Raw genomic sequence first — 24,809 nt, 5'->3', positions numbered from 1 at the left:
TTGTAAATAGCTAACTAACAAATAAAGTGCAATGGATGCTCTTTGTGATGATGTTTCATCTGTTTAAACCCTTTAGTCCTCCTTTTGGTCAAAACTGAATAAGAATGACAAAAGATCTATTCAGGTCTGCAAAAGTTCAGCATTTCAGAAAGAGAAACCAAGCCTCTTCTGAAAATGAGATTATTGGCTTTATTTCAGCTGATTGGGGAGTGGGTCTATTAGAAACTTTACACTTGGAGGCAACCAATGTCTCCAATTCCATCGATAAATTACCATAGAAATGCAACTTTAAGGACAAGCAACAACACTTACCCAAACCCAGCAATGTATTTCACAAGATCATACCCGAGATCTGCATCATCCTGATCTAATTAACAAACATTTTATGCTGTATACAGTCATTTAGCTTGCAAAAGAATTACTAAGATGAACAGAAATCTATCACTTTGCTCAGCTATGCCAGATTCTAGTGCTTTTCCAAAATGGTGAAGTTAAATGTGTATATGTATATATATGTTGTTTTTTTTTTAACCTATCGTTGACACTATCTGCAAGTGAGCATGGTATCCATGCCCTGTGCTGTACCACACCATGGCACTAAGCCACTGTTGGATCTATATGGCTCAACCTGTGTAAAAAATTACCCAATAACTTGCAGCATGCAGATGTTGCAGCAGTTTGTTTGCAGAAGAAAGACAGTGCAAAGACCCAAAGCCTGGAACTTTTTCCGATATCTAAGTCACTCTCTTATTCAAAGCTTTTTAAAAAAACGATTACTTCTTAAATGACTTGGCTCTCTCGCTATGGCCATTTTTAACAGGGTAAGACCAACAACATTCTCCTCCAAACTCCTATTTTCCTTCTGTTTATTCCTGCTATTTCCAAAGCCAAGATGCAAAGAGCATCCAGCTGCTTACACCTGTATTTCACAGAAGCTTTCCCCTCCCTAAATTCAAAGCATTAATGAAGTGCTATGAAAATCTGTGAGAGCCAATTCCCAAGTTCTTTAGGTAGTGAGATAGCACAACCATTGTTTAAGGGAAGGAACGGGAATAGCATCACATGTACATGAAATGATGAGTTATCTTCTGATGCTACAATAAAATTAGCAAAAATTAACCTTCAAGCAAGTATGAAGGGATAAAGATAATAGTTGTTTTGACCAACGGCAAGTATAACATTTCAGTATCCTTTGGAGTTACAAGTGGTTTAGAGCATTTCAAGAAGTGAGACAGCAAGTAGAGCTTCTGGCCATCTATATCCATGTCAAGAGGTTTTGATCTCAAGAGGTAAGGCAAGCAGCAAAGTTGGCTCATTGAAATGAAGACTTTTCTCATGAACAAGTAATGCCACAACTTCATAACCTGCTTGGGCCAACAGAGCAGCTCTGCTAAGAGAGTTAGGAGAGCACCTACTTAGTGCTTTTGCACTGATTTATAGAACTGGATATGGCCCTGGGCCATCTGGGCTGAGACCTACAAACCCTTCCCAAATGATACCAGCACAGAGGACAAAGTGCTTTCGGTAAAGAGTCTTAAACAGCAGATAGTATCAAGAGGTTCATAAAAGAACTAGATAAATGCATGGATAACAGATCCATAAACAGGTACTAAAGGGATGAGATGCACCCTCCAGCATCTCTAATACAGCCTTTGTGGATGCTGGCAGAGTTAACAACAGACAGTAACATATGGCAAGCGAGCTCAGCATCTCCTACAGCCACCACCTGAACCACAAGATCTTACAGTTCCTTCAGTTTCTTATACAAACATTGGAACAGGTTTCAGGATCATCAGGTAATTTTGGTGAGGGAGCTGATGGTTGACAATTGAAGAAATTACTGTATTGAATGGCAGGTTTGCTATCCATCCGGAACTGGTTTGCGATCTTTCAGATTTTAATCACAGAAACTGTATTTTCAGTCAATTAAACCTGAAGCTGAAGAGTAGGGGAAAAAATCCTACATTAAGAACCTCATTAAAAAAATCTTTAGAACTTTTCACTGGCAAACATGAACAGCCCATATGAATGGTAACACAAGAGAACTTACTCTTCAGTGAAACTGGAAATAAAGTCTATTATTAAACAGAGGTGGCTCGTTAGGTGTGAACATTACAGGATGGAAAGCGAAGGCTTACCTCCAGCAGCTCTGACACAATAGGTAGTATTTCAGGGTTACAAATATCGATGGAGTCATCACGGTAAGTCTTCTTTTTGTAACGGATGTTACCCAGGTGTAGTATTGCCGACAAGAGAGAGAAAATTCTGAAGAAAATAAAGAGAACTCATTCTCACTCAGTTGCTTTTTCTTAAAGCTAATGAAAAAACCAAACCACATCCCCAAACATCCAAGTGCCACCTTCATATTTGATTCATTCCTCTAATTTTCAATCCAAAGCAGTTTATGTCCTAAATCTCTAAATGTTTCCTAAAAATGATGCTCAAATTAAGCATCCAATTCGCCTTATGTAAAAAATATTTTCACTTGGTCAAGTACCAAACTTGCATTAGCTTTCTTGAAAATTATTTAACGCATCAAACCCACAGTTACAAAATGGCATCCCATATTATAAGAAAAAAAGAAATCCTCGAGTAATCTAGATATCCAGATTAAATATCTATCACACAATTGCCTAAATTAAGGGGGAGACTGGACTCAGCCATGCAGGTGATCCTTCTCAGTCCCCTGGCACATGTATTTATCACCTTCTTGGATCTAGTCCCACGTAGGAAGCTTATACAAAAAAGCATAAATGCTTTTATAAGCATTCTGAGACAGAGAAAAGATGTTACACTTCAAGTAAATTTATCCAGCCAATTTTTTTTTTAATTTGATCATTTTTAAGTGATATCCTCACTCCTCTTAAAAAAAGAAAAACAAAAAAACCCTCCTCTAAAAAAGTAGCTCTGAGACTATCAAGTCATGGCTGACTTCTGCAATAAACTCTGTTTGTCCCTATTTCTACATTCTCCGGGGAGCTAAAAATTAAAATAAAATTTGATTCCTAGCCATGCCACCAGCTTGCCTGCACAACACACCTTCACCTCTCCAAGCCAGTACTTCTTTATCTCTAAAATAGGGATACTGATTCCTTATCATGAATTACAGGGATGCAATTATAAATATTTCTCTCCTGTAACCATTTCCACAAAGGTGAAATGCCATGTTTGGCTATAAACAATCACTTATACAAGTACAGTACTACTTGAAATGTCCTTTTTTTTGCGCAGCTGAAGGTGGTTACTCTTTCGTGTTACAGTTGTACCACACCAAGAAGAATAAATTTGCTTGTATAGTGAAGAATCCGCTATATTTTTGACAGGCCAAATTCACTAGGAGAATTACAAGAACTTGTGTGCCAAGAACAGCTATTGCACAGTAAATCAAAAGCATGAATTTACTATGACATCCAACTCTGCTCAGTCCAGACTGACTGGTTTACTCTGTCAATTAAATTCTCTTACTCTACAGCAACCTTGCACCCTAAAAGGGCTTTAAAACCCTAAAGAGGCTTTAAAAAAACCTCATTGCTGACACCTGATTCTTGAAAGATAAGGAACCGCATTGACATATAACATATTTGCATTCAAAGGATGTATACTTGGGTTTATCCACATGTGTGGAATGGATAGAGAAAAAGCAGTCTTAATTTCATAATTAATTTGTTACAAGGTAGGGATAAAGGATGAGACTGTGAAAAAGATTCTCAGCTGGGTGAAGATGTCTTGTTGGAGCAGAAGGTAGGACAACATCTTGCAGTTAAGGGCTTCTAACTGCTGGCTCAGATACATGTTAAAAAAAACAAGAAAAATGATGCTTAAAAGAACAGGAGGTAATCCACCCAGTTGCCAAAAAAAAAAAAAGTTACATGGTAGCATCTTAAACATAGTTTACCCAAGGTGATGAATAGGGTTTCAAGTGCCATTAGTACAGAGCAGTAGTTCTCTGTTCCCACGTAAACCTCCAGGATTTCAGACAGAAAGAACCACGTTCATTAAATTATTGTTTGAACATTTTGACTTGAAAAAGCACAAGATTGCTCATTGTGTTCCAGCTACTGATGTGCTTTTTGGCAATACTTATGACGTTAAAATCATACTAATTTGGAGCTCATTTTTAAAATACATATTTTTCTATGCCTGCCACTAACCTTAGTAACATATTTGTCAAATTCATTCAAACCTACTCAAGACTTTTAAGCCAACGATCAACACGAGAGGAATTATTTTGTGGTTTCAATTGAAGATGACCCTTGTGAAGCATGTAATTCCTTGCAGTCAGTGGAAGGCAGTATTGCAACCCAACTAAGAAGTCCAGTTTTCCAACCAGTACTTCCAGTGAATTAGTGAATGAAGGCCAGCTGCAAATGAGTCCACAGAACCGGCAACTGTATGCAAAAGATTAAGTATGATGACTAATAATCAGGATTTCTGATTAAACCAGGATCTGAATTCATGACATGCAGAGTAAGGCATGACTATTCATGAACGGCTGAAAGGTTCCAACTTCCTGTCAACGCTCCATTTGCATAAAGAGAATCATTAACTACAGTAATGATGGGCATATTTTGTTGATATCTTTAAATTTTGTTTACTCCTTCACTGTATGAATGGTCAAGTGTCATTATTTATAGAATCACAGAATGGTTTGGGTTGGAAGGGTCCTTCAAAGATCATCTAGTCCAACCCCCCTGACATGGGCAGGTACATCTTCCACTAGATCAGGTTGCTCAAAACCCCATCCAACCTGACCTTGAACACTTCCAATGATGGGGCATCCACAACTTCTCTGGGCAACCTTCTTCCAGTGTCTCACCAATTATTCATTCTCACCAGGCTGATACGTTATGCAGAGCACAACAGTTATGTTAGCTCAAGTCAGGTGAATTATCTCACTGATTATGGAGGTTATATTAACCATAATCTTCGAACTATGGAAAATAAACTCACTGCCTGCGAGTCTTCGGAAGAAACCCCACCATCTCCATGGCCAGTTGTAACCTCTCGAAGTCATGCTTCAAGTCCTCCCCTTCCACGGAAAAGCTGTCCTGTTGGGTTCAAACAGAAAGATTTAGCACTGAAAGAAATTAAGATCAGAACAGGTCCAGATGGCCAAGTCAACACTTCACAAATATAATTAAATTACTTTTATGCCTTTTATCAGCAACTAGAACATTTCCAATCTGGTACAGGGAAATGATATATCCCGGAGGCCCCACTGACATTATGAGGAATAACTGGGGGTAATTACCCCCGACACCCAGACCAGGGATAGGGGGATTCACAGCACCATAGCAGATACAACAAGAAACACATATGCAATACAATAAAAGACCAGGATTACCTCCAGTGGCAAGGCAGAATTTTTCTTCTTACATATTAGAAAGAGTACGCACAATTAAAAGTTTGATTCCCTCCCCCCCCCAAACTGAGCTATTTAGGAGTTTATGGAAAAGCAAACCAGAGTGCAAGTTTCAATACAATAATTATTTATCGTATACACAAACATTTTTCTCTGTCCCGCATTTTGATCCAGCATGGTGCGACAGTCTTTCAAAGGACACTACATCTCCACCACAAACACCTTGGTTTGAATAGCCTGGACCTCAGAGGGGACTGTGTTGATATACCTTTTCCAAAATAAGATTTTTGGCTAATTTTTCCTGGAGATACATCCTTATTTCGTAGGCTTAACCTCTAACGCAAGAGGTGAATCACACCATTCTAACAGTATGGCAAGAGTTCGTCAATGTGGGACAACTGGGATACAAAAAGGATGTGAATTAACAAGACAAAATATGTTACACATTTACAGACGGTTTATTCCACATTAAGTCATGGTCCATTAGGAGTTCCTATAACTAAAGAGGAAGAATTGAGTTTTAAAATAGAATTCACATAATTTCATGTAAAATATCAGTGAATTAAATCCTGCACAGGAAAGGGAAAGCTTGAAATATATTTTTCACTAACTTTATTCTAACTACCAAGAAGCTTTCTAAAAATGCGAGCACTGAGAGAATTTGAAATCCACTACATTTTATGTTTCTTGGAGGCTAATGTGTCTGAACAGTTTAGTTTTTCAGATAATCCCCAACCTGACAGCAGTCATTGATACTTCCAGGGAAATTCGATGACATTCTGGACCCAACTAATATTGTCCTGCACCAATATTTAGGAAACACAGTTAAATTAATGCTCCTTAAATGAGTATATAAACTATTAATGCCAAGTTCCTTTTGCTTTGGCTCACCTTGGGCCCCCCATGGATTGATTATTCTCTCTCGCTTCGTAGCCCATATTTGGTATTTTTTCCCATTGCTGCTTATAAAAATTCACCACCTCTGAATCAAAACCAGTTTACTGTGCATCACACAATATAGTGATATCTTAAATCTCATAATATTTTACTTAGTTAAATAGAGACTTTCTACAAGTTAATCCACTTATATAATTTAAAAATTGCAGCTGCATTTACAGTGACAATTAATTAAGCAGCTGTATCCACATAGTTTCTTTTGGTCATTTGTCTGTAAATCATATTTACCACATGAGCAAGCGTGCACAAACTAATTCTCAAAGTCTGCACTAAACAGAGTTACAGGAATACTACAGTGAACTTCATTTAACAGGTACCATGTAGTCACAGGATGACTGCTACTTGAAGAGAAACTCATACTCACTTACAGTACATAGAATAAATCATAAATATAGAATAAATATAGAATATATAGAATAAAGTTATTTTATATTATCAGCTTCATGTCTCAAAGCACCTATCCCCATTTAAAGCCTAACAACTGTATCAGTGGTATGTTCTTCATCCCACTCTGTAGCACCATTACAGGGATAGCTACTGATTATGGGGAGAAATTCTTTAAGATATTTGTTTCAACATAGGAGACTCCTCACACCCAATTGTCTTATTCCCTCGACTAAAATCTAGAGAAGTTCAACTGGAAAAGAAAATCTAAAATTTTTTATTGATGGTCCTCAGGGACAACTTAATATTGCATGGACAAAGTGAATTTAGAGATGTTGAACAGACTATTGAAAATTATCCATTTTAACAGATGAATAAGCTCTCTGTACACCTTATCCAAAGGAATGCAACAAAGACATCTACCCTATATATCAGTAAGATCATCAGGGATCAGCAATGGAATTATTTACACCATAAAATATCAGGATAAGAAGTTGTCCCTCCTAAACTCAAACGTGAGCCAACCAGCTTCCTTGGCCACTACACATACACTAAGGAGAACCTGGAGAAGTTTTCACACCCACTAAGGTGGGATCTGGAGTCTGCAAGACAATGATACACCCAAAAATTCTGCAAATAAGTCTTTTTAAAAACTTTTTTAAAAGTTACCAAGTGTTGCTTTTAGTGGTGCTCCACATTCCAGGAGACAATTTCATTTTGTGGCATAATTCATCCAAAATTAAGTCACGAGTCAACAGCGAAATACCATAGACAACTCAGAAATAGCACAATCTATGCCAAAGGCAATTTAATTAATGATTTACATAACCATTGCCAAACTCATTAATCCGCACAGAAAGGCCTTTTGCAAATTATCTACTTAAAAGCAGATGCTCCCTGTAGTATTTCAGCTCTGTACTGTCTCCTAATGGATGATAAATGGATGATAATTATAAAAAAAAAAAGGTTTCCTTGATATTAGGGCAGACAAGCATTACAAAGTCCATGCCCACAGACCAAATTAATCATTAATGTTCCACTGGGGCAATTAGTTTCCCAGCAAAAGTGAGCACCCTGCTTACTATCGTCACATCGAAGCAAACTGTGGATTTCCATGGAAGTTTAAAGACAATATAATAAATAAGGTATCTTTATAAACTGGACCTCTACAGCGGGTTGAGTCCATGGTTATGGGGAGATGTCCAGAGTATGCTTAAGAGTGAATCATCAACTGAAGCAAAGATGTGATTTACCACAAATATCACAGAAAATGATCCTGAGCAAAATAAAATACCAGATAAACAGCCAAATTGTAACGGCATGCAGTTTTGCTGTGCAAAATAAGGACATGTAACATGGTAACCCCCAAGCTGGCAGGGCATTATTGGCCCCTCCAGGAGAAGGTATCAAATTTGGGGTTTGTTATAATTTTAATTCCTCCAGTAAATTGTCCTAACCCATTCCTTAAGCAACTAAGGTCTTTGCAACTTGGTAAAATGTATTAAGGTATATAGAAAAGCATCTGCTCTTCACTTCCTGCTATTGTAGGACCCCTAAGGATGCTGATGTATTAAGGATGCCAATACAATATTCAACATTTTTCAAGCTTGGTGGGTTAGACTCCCCCTCCCTCCTCCCCTCCTAAGGATTTTGCAGCAAAATCTTGCTGTTAAGATGCTTACTTAGCCTGAGTGAAACCCAGCTCCTTCACAGATTACCTCTTATTCCTCCAGATGCATCAGCTAGAGTTCAATAACCATTAAGCACACAGCAAAATTAGCAGGAACAACATGCAGCTGATCTGAAACATGCTTCCCCGTGCAAGACAAAACCAGAGACCATCATGGGACACACAGACACCCAAAGCACGTCGCCAACTAAAGCCACTGCCTCCGACTCGGTTGCACAGGAGGCGGCCAGGGAAGGGGGAGAAGCTTCACTGTTCCCTTGTTTGGGTCAATCCATTTGGAAAGGATGATCATGTCAGCAGAAATATTTTAGAAGGAACTGTTTTGTATTCTGAATAATATCAGGATTTGATTTTCTTGCAGATGGTTGGGGGGGGGGGGGGGGGTGTTTTTGGGTTTGTCTTTTTTTTTTTCCCCTGGAAGCTGCAGAGCAGATACACTGCTACAACCATCATGAACTGATGCATCTCTTAGGGCTTCAAGAGACTGATTTGCTGTTTTATCGGAAAGGAATTTCAAATTTCACATTGCTGCCATATCACAACTTCCATAAATCATCATGTATTATATCAAGAAGGAACAAAAAAGAAAAACTCAGTTTGCTAAAGCTAGATGATCGTATCCAACTGTTGAAGAAGCTTTCCAGATGGAAGGAACCAAAAAAGTGCAAGGGAAAACACATCTCTACTGTCATGAGCTAATACACAAGCAACACCACTGCAGGGCAGAGGAAGGGAGAGGGTAATTAATAGGTTAAACTTAATTTGACTTCGTTTTCTGCTCAGGTCTTGGTGCACCTAACAAATTAAAGTGAGCAGCGGCCCTGCACCAGCAACACAGAAGACACGGGTACTTGTACTGACCGGCTCAGAGTCATAGCAATAATCATCCCAGCTCTGTCTGAGGGGTTTCTTTGTCATCTGAAAGCAAGGCAGACCGGGTTAGGGTTAAGTAGTGTTAAGTAGTGTTCAGATCCAAAATAACTCCCACTACCTGCTCTTTAACCAGGGCAGCAATGTTGACTTTCCAAGTAAAATAATTGTTGTTATTCTGCATAGTCATTCCTTACTTTTATTTTTTTTAAGGTAAGATTTATAATGCTTTTGCATTCACAGTGCTCTGATTCCTGCTTACAGTGTTTTCAAGACAGTGAAGACCTCTCATCAATAAGCTTAATGGATTTTAAGATCTTTTTTCCTCCTCAGTGGGAGAAACCTTTGGTTTACCTAGAGCTGACGGAAAATCACTCTGAAAAGCAGATTTTTTTGTTTCTACTCTCAACCTCTGCTCTAGACACATGTAAGTGCTGCAAAAGTGCGATTCTCTGACCGATTAGAAAGCAACACTTGAAAGCTTTTTAGGAATTTCTATCTTTTTCCAATCAGACAGAGATGGAGTTGAGAGAAGTCAAAGCACGTCAATGACCAGTCCCAAGAGGGAAAGACACATGGCACCAGAGCTCCTGATGCCTTGAAATAAGGATCTAATCCTAAAAATCACTGATTTCAAAATGGATAAATGTGAATAACGAGGACAGAAAATATTCAGCAAGTTGCATGGTATGCAATGGTAGGTATACTTGCCATTGGTATGAGATATGGAGAAGTCATTCGAACTCAGGGGACAGTTTAAATAAATTTGCTTTTAAAAAAAAAAATTAAAATCTTTTTTTCAAACCTGCTCCCTGCATTTACAGATCAACAAAACAACAACACATTTTGGTGGAATATCTGAATAGACTATTTCTCATCTGCAATGCAAAATGCATGTTTGTTTTGCATAACACAACATGAGCTGAGGAACCTGGGAGAATGAAAATAATGCTTGACTCAAGGACTGAGTCAGTCCTTGACTTAAGGGGCCTGATTCAATATTTTATAGCTTTTCAATTTTAATATTTAATTTTTAGTTAAACACTTAGTTTCATTTCTGAGTTTGTTCTTTTTCCTTTTAAAAAGGCAGGGATTTCTCTAGGACACATTTAAGAAGCTACTGTAAATGTTCACGGGTCATTTTACAATTTTCCCCTTTTATGTTTCCAAAGGTTCTTTTCCCATTCCTCCACTACCTCTTTTTCCTTTTTTCTCCTTATATTCCTTTTTCCCCTGTACCTAGAGGGCATGGGAAAGCTGTTACTGCATTGTCAGAAAGCCTTAATATGAAATGATGCCCTGAACACATCTAAAGGAGACATTTTCCCATAGTTGTCAGCATTAAATGGTCTCTCTAACATTAACCCTAATTATTAAAAGTTAAAAAATTATTATAATAAAAAAATCTAAAAATTCAGACTGTCACTATTGTCCATACACTGTTTTCAGGCAAGTCCAGAGTCTGCTTCCCTGATCCACTGGACATACCTCAGCATCCTTCTCAAGCCTACTTGCCCACAGCATCCTAATTTAGATTAAAATAAATGTTTCAACCTAAATTATCGCATTACTACTAGTTCTACACACTACATGCCATTGGATTTATAATTTTACTTTAAATATTAACAACCTTAAACTGCTATTAAAAAAAGGAGGACTATAATTAAAAGCAATGTTTTCAACTAACATAAAACTACCAGATTGCTCAACAAAACTTGTGGATCTGACAAAACATCCGATCCAAACGATCTTGGCACTTTTCCACTGCAAAACGGCAGCGCAGATGGTTGTGAAGATCACGCCACGTTCTCCAACTAACACCTGAGGCACAAAGATGGTGAGCAAAAAGCCTTCAGCTCTTAATATGTTACTCATTTGTGCGAATTTCCTGATCCTGCTAAGAGTGGGTGGGAGTCGCTAATATTACAATAGATTTTGGCTTTGATAGACCGCTTTAAAAAGATCTTTAAAAAGCCCTGGGTAATTGAGACGTATTCCAGAGTTAAATTATATTTCTAGAAAGACTAAAGGCTATTTCGGTTGCACTGTGTGTACAAGTTTCTCTCCAGCTTGTGGGTTAAATTGCTCTTTATTGCCAATCATGTTTCAGCTCCAAGAAAACTGCAATTAGTTAAAATCAACATATAACCTAACTACTCTTCCACATATTCCTAATCCTTCTTTTCTTTTTTTAAGCAAAAAGCAGTGAAGTCCCTATTCACACGCACCAGTGGACAACCATATCTTAAATACCTGAAATAAATCAGGTTTTCCAAAGTATGAGTTTAGTTGGTCACTGGTAGTACCTCACTCAATTCACATTTTCAATAGTTGCCATGTTTTTATTTATATTAAACTTACTATATTGTTAAAATCAAAGGATCATGCTAACGGCCAGTCATGAAGCTACAGAATTAGGACTACCTCATGCAAGACGTTATATCCTGAAGACCTAGTGGTATCACATATTTTTCTCTTTTCTTCTACTCAGCAGACAGATGATGTTAATGAGTAAATAACATTCACACAGATAACAGGTAAATTGTTACTGTTTCTCCCTTTGACAATATTTAACATATCCCAGGTAAGGGACAAAAATGGAAAACACTCTTTTTTTTTCATACTACCAGGTGTTCAGATTGCCACTGAAGATTTATTTCCAGTGATGGAAGGCTGCCCATAGAGCATTAACACAACTCATTTTTACTACTCCACACATTTTCTTTGTTAGCATTAAATATCAGCAGTAGAAAAGGCAACGCTGTGTATTGTATTCCTGTATAGTATTCCCACCTGGTTGAGGTAATGATATTCCTCAGGCTGCTTCAGATGAAATGCTGATCTCTCTTCCTCGCTCGCTCCTGCCAGGAGGTAATAAAACACATGGTAGTTCCTGGTGACAAATTAAAAAAAAAAAAAAAAAAGTTAGACTTCAAAATAAACAGCAGCTTTAAGCAGAGAAGCACATGTAAACCTCATAACCTGATTTTCCAGCTTCCAAACTCAGACCTGAACACTGTTTAGAAATGGCCCGTACCCACTTTGCAGTGATGTAAAAGATTAAATTAAGTAATGGAGAATGAGATCCCTCTTTTCCATCCACGGACATCCACTGCCCTAGAATATACTCGAAGAATTCCCAGCAGACATCGTCACGTTTTCCTCCAGAAACATGTGCAATGCCTACAAAATTATTAGAATCAAAACAGCTTTTTCCTTGCAATGCAGAAATTATTATTTTTAATACTTTATTACCATTAAAAAGGTAATGATTTTGCAGTTGCAGTTCTGTAAGACAGAATGGAAAAATCTTCAATTTTTTACAGCTACTCAAATATCCAAAATACTTGAATATTACTAATACTAATTATACCCCAAGTGACACTCATCTGTTTTGCTTCAAGACAACTCTAACACGGATTAACACTAAGAGCATAGCAGTATTTCTAAAATTAAAACTTTGCTTTTGTGTTGGATATTTTCCAAGAGGAACCAAGTTTAATCATCTTGCAACACCCAAGAGTACATTTGTCAAGGCTGTATATGCTATTTAACTTCAGGATCAGCCCATGAGCATTTGAGAAAACTTCTCGCACAACATCTGTCTCAAAAGGGAAACACAGACAGAAGTGTCAAGAGTTGAAAAACAACTAGAAGCAGCAAATTTATTTAAAATCGGAGTAATAATTACTGAGAGAGGAGTATGTAACAAATTATATGTTGCAATTAGGAAAGAACAATTTGCTTAAATGTATTGTCTACATAACTTCAGCTTTTTCTAGAGGCCCTTCCGATGGCTTCAGATGTGTTAAGAACTGTAAAACAGAACTAAAATACCATCTTCCCCCTGCCGAATTGGATATTAAATAGCTCACAAGTTGCACAAGAAAACAAATGGTACGTAATAATCCCTATGACATGAATCATAAAGACAATGGAAAATATAAGTCAAGGACTGTCAATAAAATAATAGAGTTTATTTTCCCTGGGTAGTACATTCCTCCCTAACCAGCAAAATAGAAAATGCATCATTTATCTTTGAAGTACAGGGTTAGGAGCGTGAAAATCCTGATCCCTCTGTGCCAGCTCAAACAGGATTTTAAGCTATGTGTGCCACACTATCGGCATACATAGAAGTCAAAACCAACCCTGTAAGCAAAATATAGGCACCTACCGTTCATTGTGCTCCTGATAGACTAGTCTTGACTTCTCCAGGAGGTACTTTTCAACGTAAGCTCTGGAAGGAAAAAATAAAAGCGTTATTCATTGACCCAATATTCAACCTAAATGAACACAGCATTAACGGGACTTTTCAGTCTTAGTACGCACAAAACAAAGTTTCAGCTTTGTTTCACTTAGTTATATAAATTTCTTCCTCGGCAGAACAAGCTCCATGTTATGTTTGGCTTTTGAGGTTTTTTTGGTTTGATACAAAGCCAACACTAACTTGGATATGAAAAACATGATCTCAGACGCGTTAGCCTATGGGCAGGGAGCACAGGGGGAAATTTTGACATTCGAGCAACAAAGAATCTCGGATACCTATTTAATCCAAAGCCAGCAAAATAAAATTGCTTGCAGACCAAGATTTGTGCACAAACCCTACTTCAACAAGAAATACACCTGGGCACAAAAGCCTGCAAGATCAGATTTAACTGCAGAATCGTTCCCCAAATCACCATCCCCTCTTCCAGAAGAGCCACTTCTCAACAAAAACTCAGGTTATTAACTTGTGGCTACGGTCAAAAAATAAATAATTGCAAAAGCTCCTTGTTGGCATTTACATTTTATCCTAAGAGCCTCCATAATAAACATGTTGAATTTACATATTAAATACTTTTTTCAAGCTTGTAGGGCTAAAACAAGCTTCAACAGGTTTTCTCTTCCAAGCACTACTAACCAGTAATGATAGGGATTTAGAAACCAGAGTTATAATTGGCAATTTTTATGATGTAGCTGTGCTTTTCCAGCTACAGACACCCAGTGACGTGGCACCAACAGCAGCCACGTATGAACTGGGAAACCCAATGAACTTTGGGCATGGTAGGACAAGGAGGTGCCTCTACGCTCGCTTCTCCACCGTACTCTCCAGATGGGGAAGACAAACCTATTTATTACTTGCATTTCAGTAATTCTTCCCTCCTTTCACTAAAAAATTAAAATAAAATAAATCATTTGGACATGCTGCAGAGGTTTTGTGACAACTCTTACAGCAGCTTTTAGGAGAGGCTACTGGAAATGGCGTATCCAACCCCCAATGGGATGATCTTGCTGGATAGGAGGAGTAAAGGAAGACAGACAGCAAAGCAGTATTATTCCTCTGTATGTTGCGCACCAAAAAGGTTTATTCTTGTTTATTCCCTATGAGGAAGCTGAGAATAGTCTATGGATATTCCTCACTGACAGACTTTGTATCCCCTTTCTAACCTGAAACCAATTTTTCCTTTCCAAGCCACGCCATAAATTCACTGCAGGCTCGGTAAACAGATGAGTAAAAAAAGGTATCAGAGTGTCCTAGATCTCACTCCCAGCCCTGGGCAGTAGCTCAGCACACTGCTGTACAACCACCTGGATCATGTCCACTGCCCTTGACATTTCATCCCTTCCCCTGTGATTTCTGCTCTTATTACAGTCCCCCCAAAAGATCACTCATGCAATAATTTAGGTTGGAAAGGTCTTCTAGAGGTCATCTGGTCCAAACCACTATTTAAATCAGGGCAAATTTTTAACCTTTTTTTTTTTTGTAGATGCAACTAAAATGCTGTTTTGGTAAAATACTCCTTGCCTAGTGCAAAGATCATAACGAATATACGTCCAAAGAAGAACATATGTCCCATCTTGTAATAGGATAGTGAAGAGGAAAACCAATTTAAGTATAAAAAAGTAGATGTCTCTAAATGTTTTCTTTTTATTTACTGCTGTCAATTATGTCAAATCTACCTTTAAGAGTAAAGAAAAGGAGTTCTAGGAGTATGATTTCATGTAAAATACTCATTTAAGCATGCTACAGAGCCCGTACTTAGCATCCTAGGTAACATCATCTGAAATCTGAGACAGAATTTTGTATACAAATACCAACACGCAAAACACCCAAGCACAGCATGTTTGAAAGCACCGACTTATGGTATTTGAGATACAGCCTCATGCCACTGCACAGATTAACCATTATACCAGTGCACTGTTGCTTTTAATTAAAATGTCTCCTCTCTGGCTCTTCTGCAATTTTATGGAGCGTGTCAGATGTTGAGGCTTTTGATCATCTTATGAGGACTGAACAGGTTGCAAAGACCTTCCTCCAGAACTCGCTTATCATTGAACAGGACATAATAAATTCATAAAGCCTTATGGAACACACTTAACTGTAGCCATTGCTCATGCTCCATCAATTTTGAAGACATCCTCAAAGACTTCATTTCATGGGGCGGGGTTGGCTGCCACTAATCTCTTGGCTATTACATCTCTTAAGTTTAAATTTGCTTCAAGTTTTAGGTCATTATATTCATAGGGTTTGTAAGCAAATATCCAACTGCTATTTTCAGCCTCTAAACAAAGCAAAATTCTGATTCAGGGCTGCAAATTACAGTTACATTAACAAAGCAATATGCAGAATACAGGATGATAATTGACTCAGGTTGTGCTTAAAATCTATGCTAAGTTTAAAAAAAAATAAAAATACTCATGATCTTCTGTGTAAGACTATAGAAATAAATCGTGGTCTCGTATGCCAGGAACAGCTCACAGGTTTTCTTAAATGTCTTTTTATTTTCATTGGGGCAGCACTGCAAGCTTATAACAAAGCACAGTCACGTCACACCACGCAACCAAAGACCAAGAAAGTGCATTTTTTTAAAGAGAGAAAATTCTTCTTATTTTATGAACTAGAATATACAAATACAACGTTACTTGCACCTGTCTGCCAAATAGAGAGGCCACTTCCATACAGCTGACATAGCATGCCAAGATAATACATTGTTAAGGCATTTGTTGGATTCTTGTTACCCTGTATTTCGGTAGGTATTAAAAAAATTTGAGGCTTGTCCTTTTAAGAGAACTGTTCACCAGAATTATAGAAAAAAAAAAAAAAAGAAAAAGAACATCAGATTTGACGTAGGATCAAAAAACAGCGGGAAGGTACACAGAGTACCCAAGCTCATCTGAAAAATTAATGGAAACCATTTGTGTGATACTGTTCTGCTGGAAAATAAGAAAGAAAAAAATTTTAAAAGCAATTCTCTAAAGTAACAACTAAGTCCCAGCAAGAGATCTCTTAGCTAGCTGCAGAAATTATACAACCCCTGCAATGCTACTTTTCATTTTTCTAACTGAGTTAATTAACCTGGACAAAAAGCAGAGTTAATGAAGCCCTGCTCATTAAAGCTAGCTTGAGTCACTTTGTGATGACCTGATGCTGTGTAAATTGCACAAAGCCAAAGAGAAAGCCATGCTTAGGTAAGCCCACCCAGAAGGTTTCATCCATAGGCTTCCAACCATGCAGCACTTCTGCTGCAGCCCTCCCCAGGCGAAGGAAGGTTTGAGTCACCGCTGTACGTCTCATGAGCTTTGGGTAGCAGAAGAGATGCTGAAATAAACTGTGGAGAACCATGATGGAGACAAGCATCTCCTTGCAATGGCCCGGGGGAAAAAAGAGGCCCTAACTGGTCAAGGGCTGGGCTAAAGAGAGACTTCAGGGTAGAGACAGAAGCATATGGGGCATTAGACAGCGATCAAGAAGAGTCTGGCTCTAATGCCTCTGTAACACCCATCAGGCAGATGGAGATTAAACCCCCCACGGCTTTCTCTTCCCAAGACTGAGCAAAGCCAACTCACTCAGCCTCTATTTGCTATCATATGCTCCAGACCCCTTACCCATGCTAGGTAAAATGTTCCCCTTTCCTGCCTTAACTGCTATCTTAAGAGGAAAAGTTCCATTTCAGATTCATGATAAAGTTGACATAATGATTAAGGAGAGCTCAGCTGGCTTGAAGCCAGCTCAGGTGTATTCACACTTCAATATGCAGCTCAGATATGCCAACACTTTCATACCAATGGATTTAAATATGCTAAAAAAAAATCTCACCCACCCACCCCCCATTTTGGGAAACATACTGGCCAAAAAAATTAACCTCCTTTCTCGTGTACCCCCTAAACAACCTATTTAGGCTCCTTGTGCAGGTAAGAGTATGTACAGCATCTTCAACCTGATTCCCACTTACCCTCGCACGGTGCCCGTCTCCTGATAATTCACTTGAATAAATTTGCCAAAGCGACTCGAGTTGTTGTTATGTGCCGTTTTTGCATTTCCAAAAGCCTGTTTAAAGAGAGAGATGCCATAATTACGTTTGAAAAGCCACCACCTTACCTTATTCATATGCATATTGCTAACAACTTAACTTTGGGGATTTTGCTATCATTGTATACAATAATAGTAAATGACATTAAAAGGCATGTGGTGAAAGTTAGTTGAATGGTCTACAAAGTAATACAAGGAGCTTCTGGGGACCATATTCATTTTCAATTTGGTACTCTTGAAGGGCAGATAAACACTGTTTAAAAATAAAGTGTTATCTGTACAAGAGAGATTTAATATTTGAAGTTATTATAGTCTATATGAAGGCTGTGCTTTATTAATTTAAATAAATATAAAAGTACACTGCTCCAACAAGACTCTAAATTTTAATGAGCTAGAGGAAGCTGCTTTTTAATTACATATGGAATTAGGGGAAAAAAATGCTTTGAAGGCTACTCAGATGTTAGACAATGTCATATATAGCACCAGCATAACCCAGAGTATTCTCAGCATTTCAGACACTGTCATTTCAATGTGCTGCTGTTGTTTTTCCAAAATCAAATGCTTTTAAGTCTTTATTATGCAAAGCTTTTATTAAAACCCTGCCTTACCGAGGCACCTAATACAGAGAGTCACTTATTGCCATTTAAAAGAAATCTCTGAACAGAAGAGCTATTGGAACTGCAGCTCGGCTTCACTGAAAACTGGTATTTTTAATTGTGCCTAAATCACTTTAATAATAACCCAGCCCATGGTGACAGAATCTGTCAAGCTGCCAGGTCCAATTAATGTTTCATTTATTAAACCAGTTTTGATAATCTTTCACCTTTTCTTCTAAGCCAAACTTATTTAAGGTAATTATACGCAAGATAATTTCTAAGCGTTGTTTGTGTATGGACATTGAATTACAAATACGTTTTGTGCTGAGGCTTAATACCAGAGCTCAGCTCCGAGCTCCCACTAGATTTATTCCCTACTCAGCTGTTTATTAGAAAAGATTAAAAGAGCTTTACATCAATAATCTGAAGCTTTTCAAATTACCTTTTCAGATTTAACTTTGCAAATAAAAGCACACAAAAAAGGCCAAATTAAATGAAACCTTGGCAAAAAGGTATTCGACACTTTCAGTACCTGCATGATGCTCGCTCTCACATCTACTTTTATCTTCCCAGGCAGACTTATTTAGCAATCTCGTTAGATTTAACGATTTAAGAACTGAAGAAGGTTTGCTAACAGAATGACGATGTGATTTTTCCCCCCCTATTTGAATACAGGGATTTGTTTAAACTCAAGCTGTTGCATATGAATTTGCTTTAGTTGACTAAAACAAGTTCTGGGATAGCTGAAACCTGCCAAGCAAGCAGATCATACTTGCAAGATGATTTCAGACACACAGCTAAGGAACACTCCCCTACAGAGGTTCCACATCTTTTCAGGCTGCTCACACTTGTTTTCTGTTTATTCCCCCCAAAAATCCTTCCCGCACCCAGCATCCCTCCTCCACTCCATACCTCCAGGTGATCATTGAAACCCCCAAAACTCTCCTGGTGACAAAAATCCAGGAATCCTCTCCCCAAAAATAGGCATTTTGGCATTAAAAGATGGGATGCTCTTTAACATTTCCAAAGGATTTACCTGCCCTCCTCCAGGTATTTCAGCAAGCAGAGACACAGCAAGAAGCTCATAAGCAGAATATGTTGATATTCAACACAAGCTAGCACATTGCCATATATTTATATATTTGTTTTAAATAATATTAATTATGTTATGAGCATTTCCCTGCAACAGGATCAACTGCAATCTAAGACATCACATGAAGGCAATAAGATAAATTTTCTATACACCTAATTAACGCTGTTGACTTGAGAACATACAGACTAAATGGACAATAGCCCTATTTTAATCACCTTTTCATATAATTTAATAAAGAATTTAAGCAAAAAACAGTATCAAAAGGATTTTCTGGTTTGGTTCCCTGTGCTTATACCTTAAGTAATAGCTCATGGAGGGAAATAAGGTCTATTTATTAGGATTTCTTTGGGAAGAGCCTTACCCAGGAATAAATCTTTTTTATTCTGTAACAAGGAACATTTAGAGTCAGGAGGAAACATTTCAAATATAGGAGCAGGGAACTGCAAGAGTCATCTTTTTTTATGAGCTTTTTTCCTGGGTTAATATGCCAGACCACATTATATATTACAACCCAAACGCCTACAGAAATCATAACCCATAATATCCCTCTTTCATGCATTTTTCTTTATTGCTGATGTAAATGAGAAAGCTCTTCAGATCACGTCTTGTTAAAACTTAAGGCTGACTCTGTGGCAAAGGCACGCTGGTGAAGGGCCAACAAGTAGCTAAAGAAACGTCTGATGTTTAACTTGAGACAACTTCATACATTTTTTGTTTGGTTTACTCACTGTGTTTCTTTAACAGAACTATTGGGCTATAAAAAAAAGTGCTATTAATTCAATGTATGCACGCTTAATCTATATGTACTTGAACAGGACACCATGCCCCTCTGCAGACAGGGCATAATATAATAGTTCAGCCTCGGAAAACACAAAATGAGTTATAACTACTTCCCTAAAACAAATTATCATCTGTTCATATTATTTCCCTTTACTAATTCATTGATTTGAAGCTGCTGAGCAGCTCAACAGACAAAACTCTGTAACAGCATTCCTAAAATTCTCAGGGAGACCAAAGCTTTTACTGGCCAGGGCTCAACATTTCGAAGGAAACAAAATTCAATACGTTCCTCTGTAGGAGCCAAGCATCCCTCTGGACCTGGCGCTGGTGATTCAACAGTTTAGAAAAGGCAGAGAAATGAGCAGTTCCATTCGTCCTGCCTCCTACAACCCTCCTGCACAAAGAGATGCTTATCGTGGATGGCGGGGGGGGGGTGATTAACAGTTTCATGGATAAATACTTCACATTCCTCCTTACCTGATCCCAAAGGCTCATGATCTCTTCATTTTGGACTGAATATTAATGCAATCTAGATTAATTACAGATTATAGCTAGAATAAGGATTATTTCAATGTCTTTCCTGAAATAAGGTTATTTTCCAAACCCCTGCATCTAGGAAAACACCGCAGTAACTTGTTCTCATATGGCAATGACAATAAGATGCTGTTATATAAATAATCCTAATTGAATGTCATTCCCATATAAAATAACAGCTGCATTCCCCTATAGAATAACAGTTTCTGTGGTGAAAGCACTAGTGGAATAGCACTAGCATACGTGCCTTTGCTGGCGTATTTAAGGTCCCCAGACCTGCCCTTCTCAAATGATCCTCTAGCACTCACCCTTAGAAGAAAAAATAAATACATCATTTAATCTTTGCTATATAGAAAAATAAATGTATTAATAGACAAGAGTTTTTGAATGGTTTCCCGTCTACTTGAAATGTAAATTTAATTTTTTAGAAAGCCATACCATAAATATATCAGAATAAAAGCAAGCCAACTGCTTAAATCTCAATATGGTCTATGCCATCATGGAATAGTTATATTAATAGTTTTATTCCATCGTGGGGCACCGAAGGGACTGGGAGCAAGATTTAGTCATGCTCATTTATGCTAGAGACAAGAAATAGGTTAATATCAGACAAGAGACTGCTGGAAGACTCATATTCCCTGGTTTACTGTGAATCTTGGAATTCATGAATCAAATGTATTCATAAAGCATGAACGACTTGTAATTGTATAAGCAAGATGGAAACTCAAAGCGTCAGCCAGCAATATAGCAGCCAGGGAAATAAAATGCTCGTCTGAACTCATGCAACTAAAGAGAATATTTGTGAATTAAAATCTTTGCATATATAGGTGCTGGTAATGGACAAGAGGTGTACAGAGTCCATACGATGCCCAAAGAGCCCAAGCCCTAATGCACAGGGACTACAGTAAAGAAGGCAGCATAGGAAAAGTCTATTTACCATGAAATAACATAAACACAAGGCCAGGGCCAGAGTTAGATAGACAGAACACAAATGATGTAACGGTGAGGATTCAATACACATCAGATGTGCATTCGCATGCTTTACCTATCGGTTCTGTTAGAGAAGCCCAGCATAGGCTTCCACAAAGAGTGGTGGGTTTAAACATCACCTGTAATTTATTTCCAGATTTGAAGGCTATTTTTCCCAATATTCTATACATTATGCTTGAGAAAAATAATAATTCACAAATATCTTTATTCCAAAAGAAAATAAGAGACAGGAAAAAAAAAAGGCATCTTGAAATTTTGTAATTTTAGTGTCTTTTTTATGTGACCAGGGCATTCACCGGCTTTTTAAGTTATTCTCTGTAGTTACGAATTCCTTTTTGCATCTTGAAACATAAACAGCTGGATGATAAAGATGATTTTTGCTTGTTTCCATTCAATCTGCAACCAAGCTCCCAGCACTCTTCTTGTCCTGTTATATTGCTTTTTAACAGAAATATATTGAATTATGTCCAGAACATAAAATGCATCTAGCCTGCTTAAACTAGAGCCTTGCTAAATCCCTTCTCATTATTGTTTCTGCCCTGGGAAATACTTCTTATAAACCTGCAGCTCACAGCCTGATAAAACCTATCAACCTGAATTGCACTGCTAAAACGATACCACTTTGAGCTATCTCCCCCAACTTTCGGTTTCTGTAAGGAGCCCTAATAAGCCACCTCTACGCAGCAGAGACCACGACACCTAAAAAAGCACCAAAATAAGTACCAAAGCCAAGAAGTATGAGCTACAACTTGCATTCTTGCAATGTAAAATAGTTTTTATATGAATCCTTAAAGGCATTGTTCTGCATGGCCAAGCAATAACACTCAGTATCTAGTTTATAGCAAGTAAATACGAGTTCAAGTGCTGACAACTCGTTCTTTAATGCTCTTGGTTGTGGCTAGATGTTCCATACTGCCTAATGAAACCATCGATGCTTTTATGGTAAAAAAGCACAAACCATGAAGTATTTATAGCGTTCATGCTGCAACACTTGAGCAGAGCTCTCACCAAGAATGACCTGCAACCCTGAACTGCCAAACATTGACTTTTAAAATATTTAAAAGATTTCTCTTTGGTTATTCTTTTCTTCAATGGGCCACTGGAGCACATTGCAGAGCCAAAACCACTTTTTCCATTTCAAACCTCAAAGGTGACAAAGCAGTTTAAACCCAAGGTCTATAATGACAAAATTCTTTTTTTTTTCTATTACAAACAGATAATTCTTTTCTCAAACATTACAGAAAAAATTTCTCCTGGCTGTTGACATGAGCAGATGACTTTGGCAAATAGGAGTTTGAAAAAACCACATACACACGTATATATCTAAAATCTTCAAGTTTCTCATACATATCAGGATTTATATACAACTTAGACTGATTCACAACACTTTTTAAGGTATTCCTCCTCCATGCACACACACACACACCCATTTAGTTGATAACCCCCATGGCACCTCCTGGTTGACAATACCTACAGCACAGAGAAGGTTGCATGAAATAAAACAACTAAGTATTTTTAAAATAAAGTATTTGTAAAGCTCCACTGCTGCTGTACCATAACAAAAAAATTAAAAAATAATTAAAAAATAAAAATAAAAACACAGATCTATGGCTTCCTTCCTTGCAATACAAGTCTGTTCCAGTTAAAAGAAACTAAAAGCACTGAAACCTCAGCAAGCCCTGCAGCAGTTAGCTGTTCAAAGGTGCTGGTGATTTGATCCATGGTGGGAATCCAACTCCCCAACAAGCCAAGAAACAGCAACTGTTCTAGGACAAGACCCTGAGCCCACTTGACCTGCTTCGAGTATGGATGGACCAGCTGTCCTCTGAAGGTTCCTGCCAACCTCAATTATTCTTCAGTTTTCACATATCTAGCCATCTTCCTCACTATTCTGGTGCAGAGAGAGCAGGGACATGAAAGTCACATCTCACCACATTGCCTAGAACAAAATTCAATTCTTTAGTAGCCTTTGACAGCAAACCACAGCAGAACATCTCTTCAGTGGTGTGTGCTTTCCGTAGTGTCTCCTATTAGAGTGATTTTTTGCTTACAAGCTTCTCAAAACCATGCAGTTTTCTGTTTCTTCCCATAAAATTAGTAATGCATTTTTTAAGCTGGCACAGCAACCAAAAGATGCAACCCTGTCCTCTCCTTGCTCTTCATTCCCCATCAAAGAACCTTTCAAATACATGACCTGCAAATACTTCAGATGGGGAAAGTCCAAACGATAAAGACACCTGGGAAGTGCTGATGATACCCTTTCCTCCCCCTCCCTGTCCATATGGACCTTATGGAGAACAGGTCCATATGGACAGGCTTGCAAAGACTGCCTGAAGGTCCAAAACCATATTTAAGGGGTCTCCCCACCCCAAACAAATGTACTATTTGTTGTATTCATGAAGGTTAAAACACTCTTCATCCCACTGTCAATGACAGCACACCCTTCACTATGCAGAATTAAAGTCAGCAGTATTCTTTCAGTATAAAGCACATCAAATACTTCATTTTATAATTACTATTACTAAATGGCAGCCAAGTGCATTCTACCATGTTAACAGACATACCTTCTTGTAATTTAACTTATGTTTAAATACTACTCATGATACAGGCTCCTTTAAACACCTTTTAAATTTTTGGTTTGTTTTGCTACAGATAGTTTATGACAACTAAAAATGTCTTATCATTATAAAACATCTGCACTACACCTATCTGGCCACAGCAAAACTGAGACTATTCAAAGGCAGCAATTCCCCCCTCTGCTGAATCAAGTCGCCATCCTGGGACAGAGCAATTAACCAACGAATCTTTTGCAGCAATGAGGCTTAAAATACAGGGTCAGTTAAGATCACTTGTCTTTGTGCACTTAGAGTTCACACTCCCTAATACAAATATGGGAGAAAATGAATTTTAATGGGAGAGCACTGATTTGGAGAAGGTTTTGGCGTCAATTTAACAGAATAAAAAAGTGCCAGTGTATCTAACAGAAATATCAAGAGCACCATTAAATACACCTATAGAGTAAGATACCCTAGGTAAAGTACTATAAAAGTCATTACAACACACACTTGTTTGGGAGTCTTAAAGCTCTGCTGATGCAGGTGCTCTATCAGCTATGTAAGAAACAGGATTTAGCATCTGCATTCCTGGCAAATGCTTCAATGCTGGCAGAATAGTCCTTCTTTTCCCATATTTAAGCACAGGATCAGACCTTTTCAGCTTCTTCCTTTTAAGCAACGCTCTGGAAAAAAGGAATTACCACATAA

The 24,809-nt window shown here is 37.9% G+C and overlaps 1 protein-coding gene across 13 annotated transcripts in view; it reads right to left on the bottom strand.

Annotated features, from left to right (window-relative positions):
* MYO9A (myosin IXA) overlaps positions 1 to 24,809 on the bottom strand; it is a 186,491-nt gene that overhangs the window by 101,996 nt on the left and 59,686 nt on the right. For 12 of the 13 annotated variants that reach the window (XM_072870641.1, XM_072870640.1, XM_072870639.1 and 9 more), the window contains 6 exons: positions 17,477 to 17,571; positions 13,438 to 13,500; positions 12,057 to 12,156; positions 9,255 to 9,311; positions 4,951 to 5,048; positions 2,139 to 2,265 (listed from right to left, as the gene is read on the bottom strand). In XM_072870641.1, the coding sequence (XP_072726742.1) occupies positions 2,139 to 2,265; positions 4,951 to 5,048; positions 9,255 to 9,311; positions 12,057 to 12,156; positions 13,438 to 13,500; positions 17,477 to 17,571 (540 nt within the window). The remainder of the gene's footprint in view (positions 1 to 2,138; positions 2,266 to 4,950; positions 5,049 to 9,254; positions 9,312 to 12,056; positions 12,157 to 13,437; positions 13,501 to 17,476; positions 17,572 to 24,809) is intronic. The other variant, XM_072870647.1, reaches the window with a different exon arrangement.

This window comes from Ciconia boyciana, chromosome 8 (genome assembly GCF_034638445.1).
Source record: "Ciconia boyciana chromosome 8, ASM3463844v1, whole genome shotgun sequence".
Taxonomy (NCBI): Eukaryota; Metazoa; Chordata; class Aves; order Ciconiiformes; family Ciconiidae; genus Ciconia; species Ciconia boyciana.
This window is presented reverse-complemented; position numbering and strand designations above follow the sequence as displayed.